Raw genomic sequence first — 22,305 nt, 5'->3', positions numbered from 1 at the left:
TGTATGGTCAGCTAAGGGCCCTGGTGACTGAGGAGCCCACTTAGAAGCGTTTAGAAATTCTTTCCCTATGGGCTGGTCTCCCTGTTCCTGCACCCCTACCCAGAAGTTGCTGCAGGTTTTCTGGGATCTGCTCACTATCTAATTGCTCTTTGTTTTATTCCTTGTCAGAGAGGCCCCCCAGGTCCACAAGGCCCCGCAGGGCCACCAGGGACACCAGGAGTTCCTGGCATTGATGGCATAGATGTAAGTGTCTCCCATACATGAGTCACCATAGCTGGCAGCTAGGAATGCCTCCTGCACACACCTGAACTATTCTTAATATATTAGTAGTTAGTCCTTGGGATCCTTTGAATTTGGCAGCACTCTCTAGTGTCCTTAATAACCTGCATAGGACTTATTGTTCAGCATTGGCTGAAACAGTAATGGGTGTGTGGGGTAGTGGTGGTGGGGCAAGGCAGTCTGGTAGTCTGTAAAAAGGATTATATGGGATTATTTATTATAGTATGTGATAGGAATCATATGCAATTATTCTTGATAATCTGTAAAGAACTATACAGGATTATTCTTGATAGCATACAGTAGGTATATAGAATTATTCCACGTAATAGGAACTATATGGGATTACACAATAGAAATGAATTAGGGATCATTCCTGATCATCTGTTTAACATTTTGCACATGGGTTCATTAGTGTCACCTCGGGACTCTAAAGGCTGCTGACTGAACTGTTTCTCTTTTACATCCCGTTAGGGAGACAGAGGTCCCAATGGCCCCCCAGGCCCTCCGGTAAGTAATTTACATTGCTTTGCATTCGATCTTGCAACAGGATCAATCCATATCTTTGTATCAGAGTGTCTCATCTGTGCTTGCTTCTCACTCTAAAATATGTTATTTCTTTGTTCATTTGAATCCTGAAGGGTCCGGATGGCGAGCCAGGCAAACCAGGTGCCTCCGGGACGCCAGGAGAGCCAGGAGCTGATGTGAGTAGACATTGTCTTCTTTTTAGGAAAAATAATCAGTTAGGCTATTTCTGGAGGGAGGCGACCTCCTTCTAAGGTCCCTGGTTTAATCACAACCCAGATGGCCAGCCGTGTGTGAGTGAAGGATCTGGCTGCTGTTTGAAAGGCTCTCTCTTACACACAGGGCTGGGCTGGGAGGTGGTTAGAGAGACTGGGCACAGGGTCTGGAGGACTGAGGTCCCTGGTGAGGGCTGAGGATTCCAGCGTTTCCTTGGGTGATAACAGAGCAAGGATTGTTTGGAGTTACAGAGAAACAGCTCTCTCCCTCTTTGCCCTGAGGACGGGGAAGAGCTGTGGAAAGAGGGGAGAGGCAGTCAAAGGGGAGGGATGCGATTGGGAGGGAGGGACCTGGCGAAAGCCCCATGAAGGTGCCCATACTGTTCATCTATGTACAGTCTGCACAGACCCAGTTGCCACAAGGGAAAGGGAGGAGGAGTCGAGCTACTGCATGTGCTGGGTGCAAGGCGGCTGAGGCAGGGAAGGGCACCCTCTCCTATCCTAAATCCTGTTGTAAACCAGAGCGTGTATGCTGCCCGCCACGTGGAGTCCAGGCTTCAGGAATTAATGGGAGCCAGGGGCATTTGTGGGCAAATGAAAGTCAAGCGAGATGAATGGAGTCTCAGCATCAGGCCTTGCCAGGCAGCATGCTTCATCGGCTCCTCTCCTGCCTGTGGGGGTTCTGAGACCAGCCCAGGGAATCAGCTCCGCCCTGCTCTGGGATGAGAAAAAGGAGAACAGCAAAGGAAAACAGAGAGACACTTTGAATTGCCCCCTACTGACGAACAGGCAAGGGCAAGACCTGTCTCTTTAAATAAGCAAGGAACCCATGACTGAGGAAATTTCCTCATTTCCAGTTGGTATAACTGGTCTGCAGGGGGCGTTAGCAGTTTCCGGGATGTTAAGAACTAGCCACAGATTGATTCACTTTGCCCTGCCTGTGGAAGCATCACATTCACTTTTCCCATACAACACTATAAGGGCAACTGAGGGCACAAACAGAGAAACTTCCTCTTGGGGAATGTTGGGACAGAATGAAGAAAAGGGAGAATATATTATGAGAGAGCCTAACAAGACTAAATGCAAGACTCATGCAAGAAACACGCTAGCATGTGAAGGAATAAATTTAAAATGTGATCCAATCCTCTGGGAATCAAGGGTTGTTTTGAATCATTCTTCATGAGACAAACTGTGCTCTTTTGTTTTTTGTTTTAGAGATCTGGAATTTACAGCTGAAGAGCAAACTTTTATTTTATATTTATTAGAATAGCAGTGGATTGTGAACTAAAACAGCAGATCAAAAGCTCATGCACGGATTTAACAATCTGTCACATACTCATTAGCTCAGTCAAGAATGGATATTTTAAAATCTTCCACCCTACAAGATGAACTGGAAAAAAAATGTCTGTCACATATTTTTCAATATTTTCTGATTATGAAGCTGTATACTGGCTGGTCAAGTAGTAATCTAATCTGAAAATGTTATGCCTTAAATAATAACCATGGACCATGAAAACACACAGTATAAGAAGTAAATAACCAGAGGATTACTGTGTGGTTGAGGTGTTAATCAGAAACACTAGTTTCTCAGTAACTTCAGAGAGAATGTGAATGTAGTGTATAATATAAATGGTCATGTATTTGTTTAACATATAGTTTCAAAATTGTTACAAGCTTTTAAGTGCCCTATGGAAACAAATTAGATCCATTTTTTACAATTTAAATGAAGACAGACTGATTGTGCAAGTTTTTTTAAATACAGATTTTAGTCATCTTTACATAATTTTAGAAAACCAAAATATAATATGAAAATACAAATTCATTTAAAAACCCAAGCAGATGATCGATGGTCTTTAAGAGTGTTGCTTAACACATCCCACTTATTTTATATTATATAAATATTTCCCCCAAATAGAAAAGGAGTACTAGTGGCACCTTAGAGACTAATCAAAATAGAATTTTTATTTCTCAGTAGCAATACATGACCTTGTAAGTGCAAGAAAACTATTGTTATGTCACATTTAGCACATCCAAATTTGAGACAGCTAGCTACATGGAACTGTGGTAAAGTAATGATTATGCTTTAGTGAGCTAAAGCTTATGGATGGACTTTAACTGTGATACCAGGAGAAACAGAATCCCAAGAGAAATAGTGACTTGAATATATATTATTCTGAAGGAAGGAAGACTTCAACCCACCGCAATGAGGGTTACTGCCCTTGTGACTTTGTTTCTTTATGGGGAACAACACAAGGGCCTAAATAACTAAGGTTCAAGGGAATCTTATTTTGATGGAAAGCTAGAACAAATCATAGAATCACAGAATATCAGGGTTGGAAGGGACCTCAGGAGGTCATCTAGTCCAACCCCCTGCTCAAAGCAGGACCGATCCCCAATTAAATCATCCCAGCCAGGGCTTTGTCAAGCCTGACCTTAAAAACTTCTAAGGAAGGAGATTCCACCACCTCCCTAGGTAACGCATTCCAGTGCTTCACCACCCTCCTAGTGAAAAAGTTTTTCCTAATATCCAACCTAAACCTCCCCCCCTGCAACTTGAAAAAATATACTGGCACTAAAACACTATCTTATTTGTACATTCGGGGAAACTTCTTATTGTAGTTCTTTCCTTTGATGGAGTTGTCATATTGGTATTTATGTCTTATGCAAGGATTTAAGCACATTGTGTAGCTTATATAAAAATGGCAGAAAAATAATTTGTAAGACTTGACTCAGCAATTGTAAGGGGTGGAGAGAACATGAACTATATGGATGTGCTAAAATTAACTTGAAAATCAAACACGCTGGAAGTTGATTGTTTTTTCTGTAAAGGTCTTCTGCAAAAGGTGAACTAAAAATTCCTATTTAAACCTGTTTAAGATCCAAAATCCATAATAGAATAGGGATTTGATCTTGCCAAAATTCACATTAATTTCAATATTCCAAATTGACTTCACTGAGTTGTCCCTGAGACCCTCTGTGTGCAAACTGAAAAACAATAAGCAAAGACCAAATATAAAACCAAAATCTTTTTATCCTTTACTTTCCTGCCAAGACTCAGTTTCTGGATTCTTTGTTTCCCTTTCAAGGCAACTCAGTCACCTCAACCACATCATATTCTTCAACTCCAGTTGAAGAATACAGTTAAAACATAAGAACAGCCATACCAATGGTCCATCTGGCCCAGTATACTATACTGTCTTCTGACAGTGGCTGGTGCCAGCTGCTTCAGAAGAAATGAATAGAACAGGGCAATTATCAAGATCCATCCTCTGTCATCCAGTTCAGCTTCTGGCAAATAGAGGCTAAGGACACCCAGAGCACAGGATTGCATACCTGACTATCTTGGCTAATAGCCATTGAAGGTTATGAACTTATCTAGTTCTTTTTTTAACCCAGTTATACTTTTGGCCTTCACAACATCCCTTGGCAATGAGTTCCACAGGCTGACTGTGTGTTGTGTGAAGAAGTACTTCCTTATGTATGTTAGAAACCGGCTGCCTATTAATTTCACTGGGTGACCCCGGTTATTGTGTTATATGAAGGGGTAAATAACACTTCCTTATTCACTTTCTCCACAACATTCATGATTTTATAGATCTCTATCATATCCCCTCTTAGTCACCTCTTTTCTAAGATGAACAGTTCCAGTCTTTTGAATCTCCCCCCATATAGAAGCTGTTCTGCTTTAGGTGCTTTTGATGCCTTCTTGCTCCTGCATATACCCCAGTCTTACTGAATGAGTGAAAAATAGTAAAATGTAAATATATTTACAGTTGAAGACTACACAAATTGACCTTAATATACACTCATTGTGCACCCAACTGGCATGGAATTAAAAATAACATGTATCTGGGTTTTTCATTTATACTGTCCTTCCTTATCCTTAAATTGCTGGGCCAGTTCTGATTTCTTTAACTTTGTTTTTCTCTTACAAATTATTCTACTGCCAGTTATAATAAACTGAACAAAATATACTGCACAGTAATTGTCCATAATGACCATGTAAGCTCCAGAAAGTAAATTAGCAGGAAAAAAGCCCTTTGGGACACATACTGAATTATTAGAAACTCACCAACTCACCAAAAAGGAAAATATTGGACGAAGATAAAAGCAAGGATTTTTTGATAGATTTCTTGAATTATTAAGCCACATAAATGTTTGAGAACAACTTAGTCCTTACTGAACTCCCAGTTATAATTGCCTTTTTTTTTTTTTCGTTTTAGTCAGAGAGGCAAGTATGGCATAAGGCCAAATAGTGACCCAACCTGTATCAGCCACATGGCCCTTTAATTCAGGGGATACTCTCAGCGCAGAATCTGTGTGGCTGTCTCATTTTGCTTGTGGCAACCACATAGTATGCCCCAGAGGCTGGGTTTATGATTCCACCCTCCTGGATTGCCATGTGCGAACACCAGGAAGATGGAGGCAATGAGACGGGGAGGCCTACTCCAATATTTCTGTGTGGTATGGGGGCTAGTTCCTTCTTGGCTGAATGACAGGGACACTGAATGGTTTAGTATGGCCTACAGAATGAGGTCATGGCTAACTATGGCTGGCTGCTAGTCTGGGGACCAAAGAATTCCTGTCCTTTATCATTGCAATCAGAAGTAGAAAGGGAAGAGTGCTACCACATACGATTGGGCCCTGCTCCCTATCCTTTCTTCCTCAACGGTAACATCTTCAACTTGTTTTGGGAAGGAAGAGAAGGGTGAAGAGATACACAGAGGGCTGCTGTGAGGAGTGGTTTGGGGAAGTAATTTGCATCATCTCCGTTCTTGCACAAAGCAGATGCAGCTTCTATTCCCCTTCCCCAACTCCCTAAGCCTAACTATCTTCCCAATGGTCAGCCTGGTGTCTAGCTGACCTATAGAGCAAGTAAGTGGCTGCCATGTGCCTTATTACGTACATAGGGCTAACATTTGGTTCAAAATGATTGTACGTCCTAGGGTACATTTTTAATACTATCAACAATAGTCTATTTTGGATGCCTATGTGTAGCTGTCATTGAAGTCATGCTTTGAAGTCAAAATATGGCCTTATATATATGGATAATCTATACAGCGTATGAACAGTATCGGTGTGAGTATAAATCTAATGTAATACAGAGGCTTTTAGGGGGATGACTGACTATTAATTTCCATATTCACATTGAGATGCATATGGAAGGAAGGGTGGGTCCTTTTCATCAGAGGTCACCAAAAGGTCATCTGTTTTTCTCATCTGATTTCAAACATTCAAGTATCCTTTTAAGATACATTATTGAAATTAGTTCCAGTTTTTCATTATGGGCAACTGATTATGCAGGACAAACATAGAAATTTGACATTTTAATCATAAGTCACAAAAGTTCATCTATCTAGCAAAATTTCTCTGATTTGGAAAAATTTAAGGGAATCTGAGGTCACCTATTCTTACTAACTGGAATTTAGCCAAGGTTATTGTTGAAGGCAATATAACCCAGGTGAAAATAATAGCCACAAACTCTCACCTTGAACTTTGGCAGAGTTTGGATATTCATTAGAATTTTGAAAGTCAGCTCCATCTCTGTATCTCACTAAACTATTTGCATTGTAAGACAATTTAACAGTGTTTTATATTTTATAGAGTTTTCTGTTGTGATTAATAAAAACATGAGTTACATTAATATGTTACACTTTATTTCACAAGGGACTAACAGGCCCTGATGGATCGCCTGGCCCAGCTGGACCCCGAGGACAAAAGGTAAGAATAAAGTCAGTTATTAAGTCTTTGATGCATTTTTCACAGGCGTACTTATAGACTTTTTGAGGGTAATGAGACTCTACAGTCTTTTCTAATGAGTATGGAATGCAATCCTGATCCAGTTGGACCCTCCGTCTGAGACACTGAGTGCCCTCAACTCCGATTGACTTCATTAGCAGTTGAAAGTGCTCAGCATCTCTCACGGGGTGTTCAACCCTTTGCATGATTGGGCCCTATAATAACTGCTGTCACCATACGTAGCCACCACCATAACTGCAAAACCTCAGTTCCTCAACAATTCAAATGTAGGAACTTTCAACATAAGAACACTAATACAGAGTAACCAAAATGTTTGAATTGTTCTCTTTAAAACAAAACAAAGTTATAATATTTATGATCTGATTCCCTATCCTTTTCCGACTCTGAGTAGAAATTTCCTTTACATGTTGTTCCACTGAATTAAATGGGACTGCTCGATTAAGTGCTAGTCAAGGTGAGAAAGGATTGCAGAATCTGTCCCTTAGTACGTAACCTTCAAGGGACAAGAACTATATCTTCCTAAATGTTGCGTACAACACCAACTGTGGTATTATAGCTTGACAAATAATAATAATTTGATTATTTGCAGGGTGAACCTGGATTGCCCGGAGGCCGTGGACTTCCAGTAAGTCATATATTTATTATCGTATAGACTTAAAATACCAATATAAATTATTTTAATTGCTAGATGGCATGATGGAAAACAAGAAAATCTCTTAACTTAGTTCTTAAGGAACTCTGAGGTAGCAGAGCAGGGGTTCTCAAACTTTTGTACTGGTGACCCCTTTCACACAGCAAGCCTCTGAGTGTGCCCCCCCCTTATAAATTAAAAACACTTTAAAATATATTTAACACCATTACAAATGCTGGAGGCAAAGCAGGGTTTGGGGTGGAGGCTGACAGCTTGCGACCCCCGAGGGGTCCTGACCCCCAGTTTGAGAACTCTTGTAGTAGAGTAACACTTTTATTTTTGCATTGGTAGGGTACAGATTCAGTCATTCAAAGGCATTGAAGGCACATTCTTTAGAAAATGGAGTCTCTAGTTGATGGAATTGATTTTTTTACAACCCCATTACAAAGAGTTCATTGCATTCAGACTAACTGATTTATCTGCATGCTCTAAAGGGAATGAAAATTTCTGTGAATGGATCAAGTTTTTGAGAACATATTTTCTAACAATTTCTATCTCTTTGTGGAAATGAAGAAGAGCCCTCAGACAGGGAAGTCCATGGTTTACATGGGTATGTTAGCCCAAGAAGGGTCAGGTTTCAGCTCATCTCTATATAAGTTTAAAAGTTTGTATGACTGAAATTTGAGTGCACGAGAGAGGGTTTTTTTTGTTTTGTTTTGTTTTTCGATGGTGAAAGACAGCATAATGTGAGAAGAGGATTTCAAAGAGAACTGTTCAGCTTTGAATTCAGAGAGGGCTAAGTATTCAGATTTGGAGTCTGAGAAGAATTGCCAGGTTAAAGACCTTCCAGAAATGGAGAACTGGATGATTCCAGACACAGAGAAACTGAGACTGTAAAGGAAACCCTTTAAAAAGATGGGAATGGGAACAATTGGAGGGTATCGTGCCCTGATATATGGCTTCAGGAGATTAAGAATTGATTCTTCCCTGAGACTAGAATTGTTGGGACTAAGTATTAGGCTTGCTCTATTCTATCTTGATCCACAACTTTGTAGCCCTGACTGTATGTTTTCACTTTTAATTGTGACCCATTAATTTTTACTATTATTTATATACAGATTCACTCAAAATGCTTAGGCATAAAAGAAAATGTATTCCTTATCTTGAATAACAGCTTACATGTAAAAAATGTTCAAGCTTAAGGTACATCATTTCATGTGGATATATTCCTTTATTTTCCAAATATACATGTTCCTTAGCTGAAAATCCAAACCCCAGGACAATTAGAGTACAAACTTGTGACAGCTAGTGGGGTCTGTGTATCCATAACATAAGCAAACTGTGGTTAGAGAAATAGCAAAACTGAGAGGGCTGCTAAGTAGATTGAAAGCACTGTTTTCAGAGGGGAAGGGAGGGTTTGCCAGTTATTCAGCAGAGTAGATGGTGAAATGATTGCTTAGGACAGTGGTTTGAATTAGCTGCAAAACTAAATTGATGGAATGATGGAGACAGCTTTGGGTTGCCAGTTCTGTTACTCATAGGATCTGAGAGAAGTGTGTATGAAGAAATTTACCACTTGAGGTGAAAAGTGACTATGGAAAATTAAAAGATGCATTAATGGAATTATTTCAACCTAAAATACATGGTACTGGAAGCTGGGCTGCATTCCTATAGATGTGAAACTTAGGGAAAGTATAGAGTATTTTAACTTCATCCAAAGGGAACCTGCAGAGAATGTGGGTTCCAGGACAGAATAATAGGAGAGCTTGTTGGAAAGGTGGATGTCAGAAATGTCTTTAAAGGATTTCCCTTCCTTTGGAAGTGGAGTTGCTACTGTGAAAACACATCAAAAATGCATCATTATAAAGGAAACCTCAGTTGTTCAACCTGACAGCTCTGCTAGGAGTGGAATTTATTTGGCATTAAGAGCTCAAATGGTCCTTGTGAGGTTTGTAGAGAACACAGATTTTTCACATGCACACACATTGTGGAGGAATGTCACCCATGGTAAGAGAGTGAATTAGAAACCATATTTGGGGGCTGTAAAAGTGATCAGTGAGATTATGGGCCACTGTTTTGCAGTTCTAGCTGCTAGTGATCCACTCCAGTGTGCCTTGGTAGTGATTGACTTTTTTTTACTGCATTGCAAGCTGTACTGCACATGCCATGTAGGACATGTATGGTAGTGTGGTGAGGAAACCGGTATCACTAGTATTGAAGTGTGGGATGGCTGATATTGTGTGTAAAGTTGTGACCTAGAACACAAATATTAGTAATTCTCAGGTAAAAGGAACTGTTTATGGCCAGGAAAGAGGGATGTACTGGAGACACCTGCTGATACTATTGAAAAGTATCGTTTCATTGTGGGTGAGTAAAACAAGATAGAGCAAATTGCCTATCCATTTAGTAAATGAGACTCTTGAGCCCCAGATTTTAGGAAAGGATACAATATTTGGAGGACTTCGGTGTTGGTGATCTGACACCATGGTTATTAGCATAAAAGAGCCAAATCCAGATAGAAAGAGTTCTGCTCAGAATAAATCTCTCTGGCGAATTACATTCATGGAAGCTTTCACACTGAGTGAATGGGACTGCATGCTAGAGAGAATAGGGAAATTACTGAAATTCCCCCAAAAAAGCTAATACTAGTGATCTTGACTTTAGTGAGATTAAACTGACTCCTATCCCTTCCTCTTCCCCCCTCATGGAACCTAACCTATAAACCAGGGAATAAGGAGGGCCTCTAATTCTTATCTGCAGGCATATTTTGAGAAGCACATAGTGGCCTTGTTTCATGTTTCAGCCTCCTGAAACCCTGGGGTTGGTCTGTTAGACCTCAGCTATCAGAAATACAATGAACATGCTACAAAGAAGGCATATTGGTTGCCATGGTTAGATGAAAATCTGGATGCACTTGTCTTTGTGGGCTGGTTTTCTGCACTGGACTCAGCCAGTGGCCTTTGGTGAGCAGAGTAGCCCCAGCTACTCATTCACAGACTTATTTTCTCACAAAAAGGGCCACTTGAACCTGTTGAAATGCTGTGCACTAACAGAAAATCAAACACCTTGGTTACTACTGTTCATTGCCACTGCGTTGAACAATGGGAGTTTTGTCCAATGGGAGTTTTGTCCAAATTGGAACTGCAGGATTTGATCCCAATAGAAATTTTAAGGAAATGAATTTTATAATATTTCATATCCATTTTTCCTTTCTCTGTTTCTCTTCTTCTCCAGGCCCTCTTCTGACCCTCCCTCTCTTTCTTTTCCATTTTTTCTTCCAGTGTTTTCCCACCATCTCTTTAGTCCTTTTTATTCTTTCATCTTCTGCTTTTCTCTTTTGTGTACTCGTCTAAGCAAAATTAGTGCAATACTTCAGATAACCACGTCACCAAACAGATGGATTTCTCTACTCTGGTAAGGTCTAGGGAGATTGGGCTATCAGCTACAGTGTACATATAAGGCCTCTCAAAGCTAGAATATGTCAGAGATACATTTTTTTAGCAGTTACAATTTTTTAGAGGATTTGCTTGTCCTACAACTTTTTAAATTGTTGATGTTCACAGAGTTATCTAAAGTCAGCAGAGGCTGTTTGGACCATATTTAGCCTGTCAAAGTATCACTTTCATTTCTTGCAGATCTGTGAAAAGTATTGCTCATATTTAAAGAGGAAGGAAAACAAATTTAAGCAGGATATACAAGATATGATATGCAGATGCTACTTGTAAGAGAACTGTAAGAGAAAAATGTACTGTACATCACAAAATAAGAAACTGAAATAGTGGAAATTTGAACACTTGTATAAAATTCCTGATTGCAAATTAGATTTTGCTTCCTGATATTGTTCAGCAAAATAGATCCCAAAGTTTCCATAGCCAATATTAGCCAATATTAAAAGACATGAAAAAAATCATATTTTCCATTAATATGTAATACATTTTTATCAAATACAATGAAATCTACTCCACTAGACATTCCCTGTCTCAAACAACCATTTTAAAGTATCCTCAAGATTTCTAGTACAGTTTTGCACTATCTTTTGTTAAAGACCACTGCTTCTATACAAGGCAGTTTAGGTATTTACTTAAGACAGGATTCCTTGTACTGTACATTCACTGTACATGGCAAATATTTGGTAAGCTATTCTGATTACTTGGTTATAAATATGTTATATAATAGTGTGTGTTTGTATTATACACACACAAACACAAAGGAGGGATTTTCAGAGACACCTAAGTGACAGAGGAGCATATTTGCCATTGAAAGTCTATGGGAGTTGTGCTTCTAAGTCACTTAGATGTTTTTAAAAATCTCACCCTAAGTATTTAGCATATTTTCATATTATTTATAAAACTGGGTGAACTTCACCCATAGGTATTTTGTTTGTCACATTTTGTGTATGTACAGGAGTTCATGTTTTCAGCATCTGACTGTTGAGAATTCCCCTGATTAAACCTCTCAAATCATTAACTTCCACCATGCACAACCTGTGCTGAGGAGATATTGGACAAGATTCTGATCACAGTGAGAATGGTATAAATCTGGCCTGACTTCAGCTGAGTTAAGCCAACTCCATTTTGCTCTGTGGACACTTGCTTGTGAGAGGTGACACACAAAAGCCAGAAACCATTCAATTCTGCAACAAAGGTTGGTGAATTTGCGGGGGATCTATTTCAGAGGCTCTGCCATTGTGGCAAGTGAAGCACTGCCTCGTTTAGAAAAAGCGCAACATAAATCAGTATAAAACACATTCCATTCATCTTGATTCTATGCACCATTCTTGGATGGTAAATTTAACAGGGTAGCCCTATGAAATGAAGGATCCATATGGGGACAGCTGCTCCAGTGCCCTAAGTATGTATCCTCCTCCTCCTTATAGGCAGAATAGAAGCATGATTTCACTGAACAGCCTGCCAGCTACTACACAGCATTTAGAGACACTTCCAAAAGTACCCTTACATAAATGGTACATGTTGAGCGAAAGCTAGTTACAGTATCTCAACTAAAATTTTGACCTAGAGGCACAATTGATTAAATAACATACAGTGGTGCCTTTAAAAAGTTTCCTATTTACCAGTAGGTCAGGTATTACAGGTCTGACCATTCTCAGAGTTACGTTCTAGCCTTAAAAAAGTAAAAGGAAACTTTTAAAGGGAATCCACTAAACAATCAGGTAAGTGTTTTCTTTTCTCTGGAGGGTGGTTATATTATGATCTAGAACCTGACTGCAGGATATGTGCTGTCAGCATGTGACTAGTAGAGGGCAAATTTCATACAAACACAAAATAGTTAGGCTTCCCCCAGTGTTCAGTATTGCACAACAATGTACATTAGATTTATCACATAACATCTTTCGAACACACTGAATTAAACCGTGCAAGACTTAAATTACTCAGTTAAATAACAGCAGATGGAAATGTAAGTTGTGTAGGCAAGGAAGAAAAGTTTATTTATTACTTCTCATTAAAAGAGTAAAATGAAATTATATTAGATTATCAATATGTTTGAAATTCTTCCCTCATTATGCAAGTTCTTCTAATGCTACTGTGGAAACTACAGTCAGTGCACAATATTCTGTGGCTTCTAAACTCCACTGAACCCAGGTGGTTAATTTCCTAACACAGTCCCTGATCTTGCGGAGACTAAGGCATGTGTGTAACTTTGCATGTGAACAGTCCCAGTGACTTCATTGGCACTATCTACCTGCATAAAGTTAGGCATATGCTTAAGTCTTTACAGGATTGGGGCTGAAACTTGCTATGGAGTATGCATTATACCTAACAGGAAAAACAGCATTTGTTGCTGGGAAATATCTGATTAAAATAATCAAGAACAACACTGATAGTAAATGTAAACAGGAGCAGCTCATTGCTTCCCCTGCTCAGCAAGAACAGTGGTGGTTTAATGGCTTTAAGGGACTTAAGAAGGCCTTGAAATAATTGAAATCTTTTTCTACTTTATTATTAACCATTACTCATGGAGAAGGAAATGACCACTTCCTTCACGTGTCATCAAGGTATATCTTTTGACATAGGTTTCAATGCTTGATAACTAGCTAAACCTATTAATATTAGTTTCTTCATTCCTTTGCCAGCACATATATTTTTGTATTACAGGTTAGTTTAGTCAAACAAAATTACTGTACTTGTCTGCTGATATTAAGTATCTTATGATAATCTTTATACTAGATGTTGAATATCTGTTAAAATTGCCGAAATACCTACTCAGTTATATCAAACGTGAGGGTAGTAATGTTTTAATATTCATTCATTGAAGGAACCGTCACAATTTTGTGTTTGATCACCCTACATGTTCCTCTTCTTGGCATCCAACAAGATTAAATGTCAGAAACCATAAATAGTTGCTCAACACATTTTTCTTTTTTCAGGGTAAGGGGATGCTTGGACCAGCAGTAAGTATCATTTTATACACGCTACAGACTGCGATTGCATAACAAATCAAAGTAATAAAATAAAAAGACACAATAATAATTTTGGTCCTGATGTTCTGTATCTATTCCTACATAGTTTTACAACTAACATTTTAGACCATTTTAGTCCTTTGGGTGCACAGATGTGTTTCTGAGGGCATAATTTATCTCCAGTTGCTTTGGGAAGATATTTGCCTGTGTATTGAGATCTCTATCATACAGATGACTGTAAATAATTTATATATATTTCTTTCTTTTACTTGGTTATTGTAGGGTCCCCCTGGTGTAGCAGGACTTCCTGGTGAAGTAGGCCGTGTTGGTCCATCCGTGAGTACTGCATTATGTTTGCCAGTAATTTGCATTTTCTCACTGGCCGAAAGACACTGTGCAGAAGGAAATATAATTATTATACCATCCAAACATGGTTTAGGATAGGAGACCACAAAAACATACATAAGTATTTCATTGGATTATTTTTCCTGCTGGGATTATAGGAGGAGGAGCAGGTTGGTGGAAATCTTGTCAGAAATAAACAATAATTAATAGCACAAAAATACGACCATCTGTAATAACAGAATGAAGTTTCAGAGTAGCAGCCGTGTTAGTCTGTATCTGCAAAAAGAACAGGAGTACTTTTGGCACCTTAGATTCTAACAAATTTATTAGAGAGTAAGCTTTCATGGGCTACAGCCCACTTCATTGGATGCATATGTTCATTCTATGCATCCGATGAAGTGGGCTGTAGCCCACGAAAGCTTGTGCTCTAATAAATTTGTTAGTCTCTAAGGTGCCACAAGTACTGCTGTTCTTTTTAACAGAATGAAGTGTTTCATACAGTATTCTGCACACAAAAAGAATGCTAAGGATGCAAAGGAAGTCACTAAAAAAATTAGGAAAGGGCAAAGTTAAGGTTGGCTGTAGAATGTTAACTTTGGCCCCTGGTGTGTTTACATTATGTTAAAATCTTTTATTACATGATCACACACTGGTTTTCCCCACGACCCCTGTCTGATGTCAGTGAATAAGGCAGTTGTTCAATATTTCTTTTGATCCTCATCATTCAGTGTGGCCCCATTTACTGCACATCAACCCAACCTTGCCCTGATTAAGGATTTTTTCTCTTTAATTATAGCCTTTTTGTGGCACTGATCTCCAGACTATCTCAATACCTCACAAACACAATTAATTAATTTATCCCCTAGACACCTCTGTGAAATCAGGAACTATTATTATCTCCATTTTCAGAAGGAGAACTGAGACAGAGAGAGATTAAGGGCTAGTTTGTACAATTTAAATACATCCCATCCATTCACAAAGCCATGAGGATGGAGCAGTCCCTATCGTCTCCTGAGCACTTAGCACTTATATTTCACATCTTCAGAGCTGTTTAGAGACATTATGGGTTACGCTCTTACTGGAATCAGAGGTGACCCATTCGTTAGGTAGACCAGAAAATAAACTGTAAATCAGTCATAATTTCGTCCCTGGATCAGGAGTCAGAGGGGGTAGTAGAGTAAATTACTTTATCCCTTTTCATGGAACTGCTTATTTGACACTGTTTACATAGATACTCTGACCAGTGAATAGGTGTCCCTCATCCCTGTCCTCCTACCCACTTTTCCACAGTGGTGGCTACCAGGCAAATGTTACTAAGGGCAGGTTCAGCATGTTGTCTAATTTTTGCTTCATATTTTGTCACTGAAATAAGACTCAAAGCCACACTTTCAGTTGTGAAAGAAAGTAAGGAATAGCATTTTAATTTTTTTTTTAATGAAGCATCCCAGCCATTTTCTTAGTTGATCATTTAACTTCAGTGTTAACCTCTCAAAACACTTTACAGTCAGTCATATCAAATAAGAACATAGTTAAAAAGTGAGACCAATCAAGAAGCAATAAGACTTGATTTAAAGTAAGACTGTAGTCAGAAAAATGATACAGAACTCCCACAGTGCTCTTTTTACTGAATTATTTTTTTTCACTTACTTCCATATCAAGTTTTCTCAGTTTTATAAATCAAAAGATATTAGAGAGATGAGGTAGGTGAGGTAATATATATTGTCGGACCAACTTCTGTTGATGGAAGGTACAAGCTTTTCATCAGGAGCTTAATAAGCTGAATAAGAACACAACTCTTATTCAGGTTTGGGGAAGGAAGCAGCATGTCTGCTTCCCGAGACCTGAGGAAGAGCTCTGTGTAGCTCAAAAACGTGTACCTGATAGCAACAGATGTTGGTCCAATAATATGTATTACCTCATCTACCTTGTATCTCTCATATCCTGGGACCAACATGAGTACAACAGCACTGTAAATCAAAGCTGTAATTCTCAGCTTGGGCTTCAAAAATCTAGTTGTACTCTTTCTGATTTGTACATCCTCTCCAGTGATGAAGGTTCTTTATTCAGAAGTTAGCTGACAATTCTGTGGATGACACGTGAGGCAGAATAGGCTCTAGATTACTTTCAATACTGTACTGGTCCTCCAGTGACAACAGTAGTAAAATCTTGGTTTGGGGCCTGCTCCTGCTTCCAGTAAAGACAACTGCAGAGTTCCCATTGGCTTCACAGTACAGGATTAAGCCCTTGTCCTTAAAGCGGGTGTGCCTCGAAGACACAAACAGATCAAATAAGGGAGTGTCTGGTTTACACAATCACTTTTCTGACTATAGCTATACTAGAACAGAAGGCATGCACGAGATGGAACAACAGAGAATTCCACAAGTAATGGGACATAGTAAAATATCGCCTCCCAAACATATTACATACTACAGTACTTGACAGTATTATTTCATATGTCATTCTATAGAATTCATTGGGAGATATTAAACAAAATCAAATGCTTTACCGTTCAAATGAAATTTCTGTTGTGACCTCTATCGTGCAGAAAATGGCCATTTCCTGGCATATGTCATGTGATATCTTTTTCACTCCCTATTAAATTAGTACCAATGATACTGGTGCTCTATATGAAGTAAAGAGATGACTGGTGTTATTCAAGAAGACACCTTATGTACCACATCTTTATTTATTTTAGGATTTTCTATCATGCCCATCATCATAGCATCCACACGCTTGAATAATAAAAATAAGTCACGTGTTGTTTGAGGATTACTCCACTCTCTTAGGATACAAGCCTGTGATACAAGCAAATACAATCTCACACCCATCTCAAATTAAGTTTATTTCCTTATACTCTACAACCAGACCTGTATTCTTGAAATTTGAGTTTTACTGTTCTAAGATTGGTTGCTTAGTCTGTCCTTTTGTGGTTGCCTTACCTTAGCTGCTGCAGGCCTGAATATACAGCTGTTGTGTATATCATTGCCAGGAATTAATTAAATGTATTCTAAAATATTAGGGTGATGCTGGAAAGAGAGGTCCTCCAGGCCCACCAGGGCCCCCAGGCTCCAGAGTAAGTGGTTATGTTTAATATATGCTAATGTTTGGATAAGTGCTGTGTCCCTGTGTGACCTATCATTTAAATCAGATTCTGTACCAGATGACTGGAGGATAGCTAATGTGATACCAATTTTTAAGAAAAGCTCCAGCGGTGACCCCAGCAATTACAGGCTGGTAAGCCTAACTTCTGTACAAGGCAAATTGGTTGAAACAATACTAAACAACAGGAATATCAGACAGATAGATTAACACAATATGTTGGGGAAGAGACAACACAGATTTTGTAAAAGAAATCATGCCTCACTAATATATTAGAATTCTTTGAGGGGGTCAGCAAACATGCGGACAAGGATGATCCTGTAGATGTAGTATACCTAGACTTTCAGAAGACATTTGATAAGGTCCCTCACCAAAGGCTCTTAAGCAAATTAAGCAGTCATGGGATAAGAGGGAAAATCCTCTTGTGGATCAGTAACTGGTTAAAAGATAGGAAACAAAGGGTAGGAATAAATGGTCAGTTTTCAGAAGGGAAAGAGGTGAATAGTGGTGTTCTCTGGAGGTCTGTACTGTGTCCTGTGGTGTTCAACCTATTCATAAATGATCTGGAAAAAAAGAGGTAAATAATCAGGTGGCAAAGTCTGCAGATGATACAAAACTACTCAAGATACTTAAGTCCAAAGCAGACTGCTAAGAGTTACAAAGGGATCTCACAAAACTGGTGATTGGGCAACAAAATAGCAGATGAAATTCAGTGTTGGTAAATGCAAAGTAATGCACATTGAAAAACGTAATCCCAACTCTCTATATAAAATGATGGGGTTTAAATTAGCTGTTACCAGTCAAGAAAGAGATCTTCGAGTCATTGTGGATAGTTCTCTGAAAACATCCACTCAGTGTGCAGTGGCAATTTAAAAAGTGAGCGGAATGTTGGGAATCATTAGGAAAGCAATAGATATTAGGCCGAAAAATATCATAATGCCTCTATATAGATCCATGGCATGCCCACATCTTGAATACTGTGCGCAGATCTGGTCACCCCATCTCAAAAAAGATATATTAGAATTGGAAAAGGAACAGAGAAAGGCAACAAAAATGATTAAGGGAATGGCATAGCTTCTGTATGAGGACAGATTAAAAAGATGGGGAACTTTTAGCTTGGAAAAGAGACAACTAAGGGTGGATATGATAGAGGTCTACAAAATCTTGACTAGTGTGGAGAAAGTGAATAAGGAAGTGTTATTTACTCCTTCACATAACACAAGAATCAGAAGTTACACAATGAAATTAATAGGCAGCAGGTTTAAAATAAACAAAAGGAAGTATTTCTTCTCACAATGCAGTCAACCTGTGGAACTCATTGCCAGGGGATGTCGTGAAGGCCAAAAATATAACAGGGTTCAAGAAAGAATTAGATAAGTTCATAGAGGATAGGTCCATCAATGGTTATTAGCCAGGATGTTAAGGGATGCAATGCCATGTTGTGAGTGTCCCTAGACTCTGTTTGCCAGAAGCTGGGAGTGGATGACAGAGGATGGATCACTCAATGATTGTCTGTTCAATTAATTCCCTCTGAAGCACCTGGTATTGGCCACTTTTGGAAGACAGAATACTGGGATAGATGGACGATTGATCTGACCCAGGATGGCCATTCTTATGTTCTTATGTTCCTGCTCATGCAAAACTTCCACTGAAGTCAAAAGACTGAGTAAGGACTTCAGGGATGCAGCAAGGCTGGATTCAGGCTTAGGCACTTAAAAGATCATGTCTAGAGGCCCGGCTTGTTTACAGTCATGTGATGACATCAGAATCTCAGCTTTCATTTTTAAAAAGTAAGTTTCTAGCCCTCATGGTTGCAAAGAGAAGTTTGGGAATGTAAACCTAGTGTAATGGATGCAATGATGCCTGCTGGAGCCTGCAGATAGCCTAAAACAATAACTCAGAGAGGTGTGAACTGTTAACGCTAAGGCCTACTGCTCTGGTTAGTCCCACCAACAGCACCCAACCAGAGGATTCTGTGCATCAAGAGGAGAAGTGTCCAGTGGGCCTAGCCTATCAATGCAAGCAGAGACACCCTGCCTCCTGGGTTGACTACTGGGCGCTCACCTTCTGCCACTTCCCCTGCCTCTCTGGGAGGGTGGTTCACTTTCCACTACCACTTCAAGTGGGACCTGGGTCTACCGTGTAGGGTTGGGGCTGGAGCTATAAAGGAGGGGGCAGATTCTTAAGTTGGCGCTGTAGTCCAGTACATCTCTAGTCAGAGCGTCAGATGTTTCCAAATACTGTTTTTGTGACTCTCCTCTGTGGGCCTTTTGAGAGGAGGGATTTGTACTATGCATTTACCTTTGCAGTTTTTTAATTTGCGAGAGGTGCAATTGATGGCAGATCATCATCTGGCAGACAGAGCACATGCTGGGGAATGACACACCTGGCATCTAGGAAATGAGCGTGTCATCTTAATTTCTCTGTAAGGGAAGGGATTCTAGTAAAGGGATTTCTACTATCCCTTTGCTAGACTGTCCCAACAGCAATACAGGGATCTATTTTCTTGGGGCCATATCTCATTTTCCATGGAAGGTTGCTAGAAAATGTGAAGTCGCCATGAATGATAAAACCGAGAAAAATACCAAGGAAATAAATAGCAACAAACTACACCAGGCTCTGCTGCTCCTTCTCTTTTTACACTGAAGCTTCCATCCCCCTCAGGCACCACTGCAGTGCGCCACTCCCATTCCATTTAAGGCCATTATATTCCACCAAACTACCCCCAACCTTTCCCAAATATTTGTGCTTCCATGAAAGCTCATCAGTTCTCTCAGAGTCTCACAGTGCTTCCCTACTCAAACAGAAGGCACACCTCTCCATAACAGACTGCCAGATCCTTCCATGAACCCAGTCTTGCTCACATGTAGTTACCTTTCTTCCTAACTTTTTCCCCAGTCTTCCCTCAGTAGACTCCATGATCCTCTCCTATTCCCATTAAGGCCAGACCATTTCCTAAGAAACTCATTTATCTTCTATTGACTGCATCCCTTTTGTACACAGATCTCTAACTTGTAATTCCAATGGCTGATAGAATCATGAATTATCTATCAACTCTTCTGCTGTGAGAGGGATCCTTTTTTTCTCTAAAGAATTAAGTCTTGTCTTTATGAAGGAGATGTTTTTGTTCCGTATTAAATAATCATCAGAATGTAAGAAAGTTTGCCTTCATCTGTTTCATTTACCCAGATAACTTCTTTAAGAACCCCAACTCTGAAAACAATTTTCAGTCAATTACAATGTAGAAATACTTCTGCTGAGAACATAACATAAGATCTGTGGTGCAACTGGACTACATAGCCAAATGAGATATGGGAACATTTAATACATAGTATTACTAAATCAGATGCAGCTGTTGATATTTAATAGAAAAATATGGTATGTTTCTGGATACACTGAGTTCATATGTGATTATTAGGCTGAATTTATACAAAAATATGTATTGTATTACTTTAGTCTAATTCTCACATATGGCTTTTGGTACTTAAAAGAAATCCATGATGTTTTAAAAACAAAGAGAGTTTTTGCTTTTCAGAAAAGCAAATCCAAGATGGAGGGCAGAATATTGCATACAGATGCCTGCAATTTATAACAATTAAATAAAGCTCCCTTTGCATATGTCTACACAGCAGTCAAACACCTGCAGCTGGCCTATGTCAGCTGACATGGGCTCACAGGGCTTGGGCTCCAAGACGGTAAAATTGCGGTGTAAACATTTGGGTTTGGGCTGGAGGCTGGCTTCTGGGACCCTTCCCCCTTGCAGGGGTCCCAGAGGTTAGGCTCCAGCAGAAGCCTGGACATCTACACTGCAATTTTATAGCTGCAGAGCCTGAACACCACGAGTCCAGTCAGCTGACACGGGCCAGCCATAGGTGTTTAAGTGCACTTTCAGGATTTCAGCCCCAGAGATTATCTGACATTTCTATATCTTCTGCTTTCCTACACTGAAGTGTGTCAGGCGTGGTTTTTGTTGTATGAGACAAGGTCATTTTTTTCCTGTTGTTCTCTTTCTAACTTTGAACCTTTTCATCAAATTTAGGGAACAGTTGGGCTGCATGAAGGAGATCCACTGGTAAGACATTTGTTCACCTTTTTGAAAAATACAATCTTAAACCACAATATAACTTTTAAAGTGTCTTATCCCTGTTAACTCAATGTGTGGATACTTTTTCAGTGTCCCAATGCTTGTGCACCGGGTCGTCCAGGACATGCTGGCCTAATAGGAATGAAGGTAAGAGAATTGATGTACTTAAACTAGTTGCATCAACACTGCAGATATGCAGACTACAATGCTGAATCACTGATTGGGGTGGGGACTTCCTGGCCATTGGGTCTCCCATTATATTATCCAGAAAGCATGGTGCCAAGATATTTCTGAGATCACTTTCCAAAGCATCTATAGTCCCAAACTTTCAGACATGCTACGTATTCCTCCAAGCCTTTTGATTTTATAGAAGGCCTCAGAATGTCAAATTGAAACAAGCACCTTCTTGACTCACGCTTTAGTTTCTTTTATGTTCTTTTGTCTGATTTATGGGGATACTATCCTTATGAGGGGATTACTAGTGCAGTGTTGGACACACTGATTTACTGGATCTGGGATTAGGTTTTTCTGAAGGTTGCACTACAGCCCATTTCCGAATGTGTCTAGGTGTGCCTGGAGTTGGGGAGGTGTTGCAGAAGGTACACCTGGAGAGTGGTAGGCAGGCTATGTTGGAAGAGTGGATATCTCAACTTCTAAATAAATTGTCTGCACTCTTTTTTATTTCTTTTATTTTAGGGTCACAAAGGAGTAAAAGGAGAGGCTGGTGAACCAGGAAAACAAGGTCATAAGGTACGATAACAGTATTTTAATGGGCTAGCAGTAGTTTAATGGAAGGCAATGATCGGTAGCAAAATAACTGCCAGTTTAGCCTATACTTCAAAAAGAGTCATCTTGTTAGAATCCATCAAAATTATTGATAGTTCTGCCAGAAAGAACTGAGAGTCCACTTCCTGTATGGCATTTGGGTCACTATCAGCACATTGTCTGCTAA

The 22,305-nt window shown here is 39.5% G+C and overlaps 1 protein-coding gene across 2 annotated transcripts in view; it reads left to right on the top strand.

Annotated features, from left to right (window-relative positions):
* The window catches only part of COL9A1 (collagen type IX alpha 1 chain), a 101,429-nt gene that overhangs the window by 21,708 nt on the left and 57,416 nt on the right, over positions 1 to 22,305 (top strand). For both annotated transcript variants that reach the window (XM_048846008.2, XM_048846007.2), the window contains 11 exons: positions 169 to 243; positions 751 to 786; positions 918 to 980; positions 6,684 to 6,737; positions 7,366 to 7,401; positions 13,793 to 13,816; positions 14,108 to 14,161; positions 17,190 to 17,243; positions 21,309 to 21,341; positions 21,444 to 21,500; positions 22,050 to 22,103. In XM_048846008.2, the coding sequence (XP_048701965.1) occupies positions 169 to 243; positions 751 to 786; positions 918 to 980; positions 6,684 to 6,737; positions 7,366 to 7,401; positions 13,793 to 13,816; positions 14,108 to 14,161; positions 17,190 to 17,243; positions 21,309 to 21,341; positions 21,444 to 21,500; positions 22,050 to 22,103 (540 nt within the window). The remainder of the gene's footprint in view (positions 1 to 168; positions 244 to 750; positions 787 to 917; positions 981 to 6,683; positions 6,738 to 7,365; positions 7,402 to 13,792; positions 13,817 to 14,107; positions 14,162 to 17,189; positions 17,244 to 21,308; positions 21,342 to 21,443; positions 21,501 to 22,049; positions 22,104 to 22,305) is intronic.

Source organism: Caretta caretta, chromosome 3 (assembly GCF_965140235.1).
Source record: "Caretta caretta isolate rCarCar2 chromosome 3, rCarCar1.hap1, whole genome shotgun sequence".
Classification (NCBI taxonomy): Eukaryota; Metazoa; Chordata; order Testudines; family Cheloniidae; genus Caretta; species Caretta caretta.
Note: the sequence above shows the minus strand (reverse complement) of the source record. Positions and strands in the feature narration are given on the sequence as shown.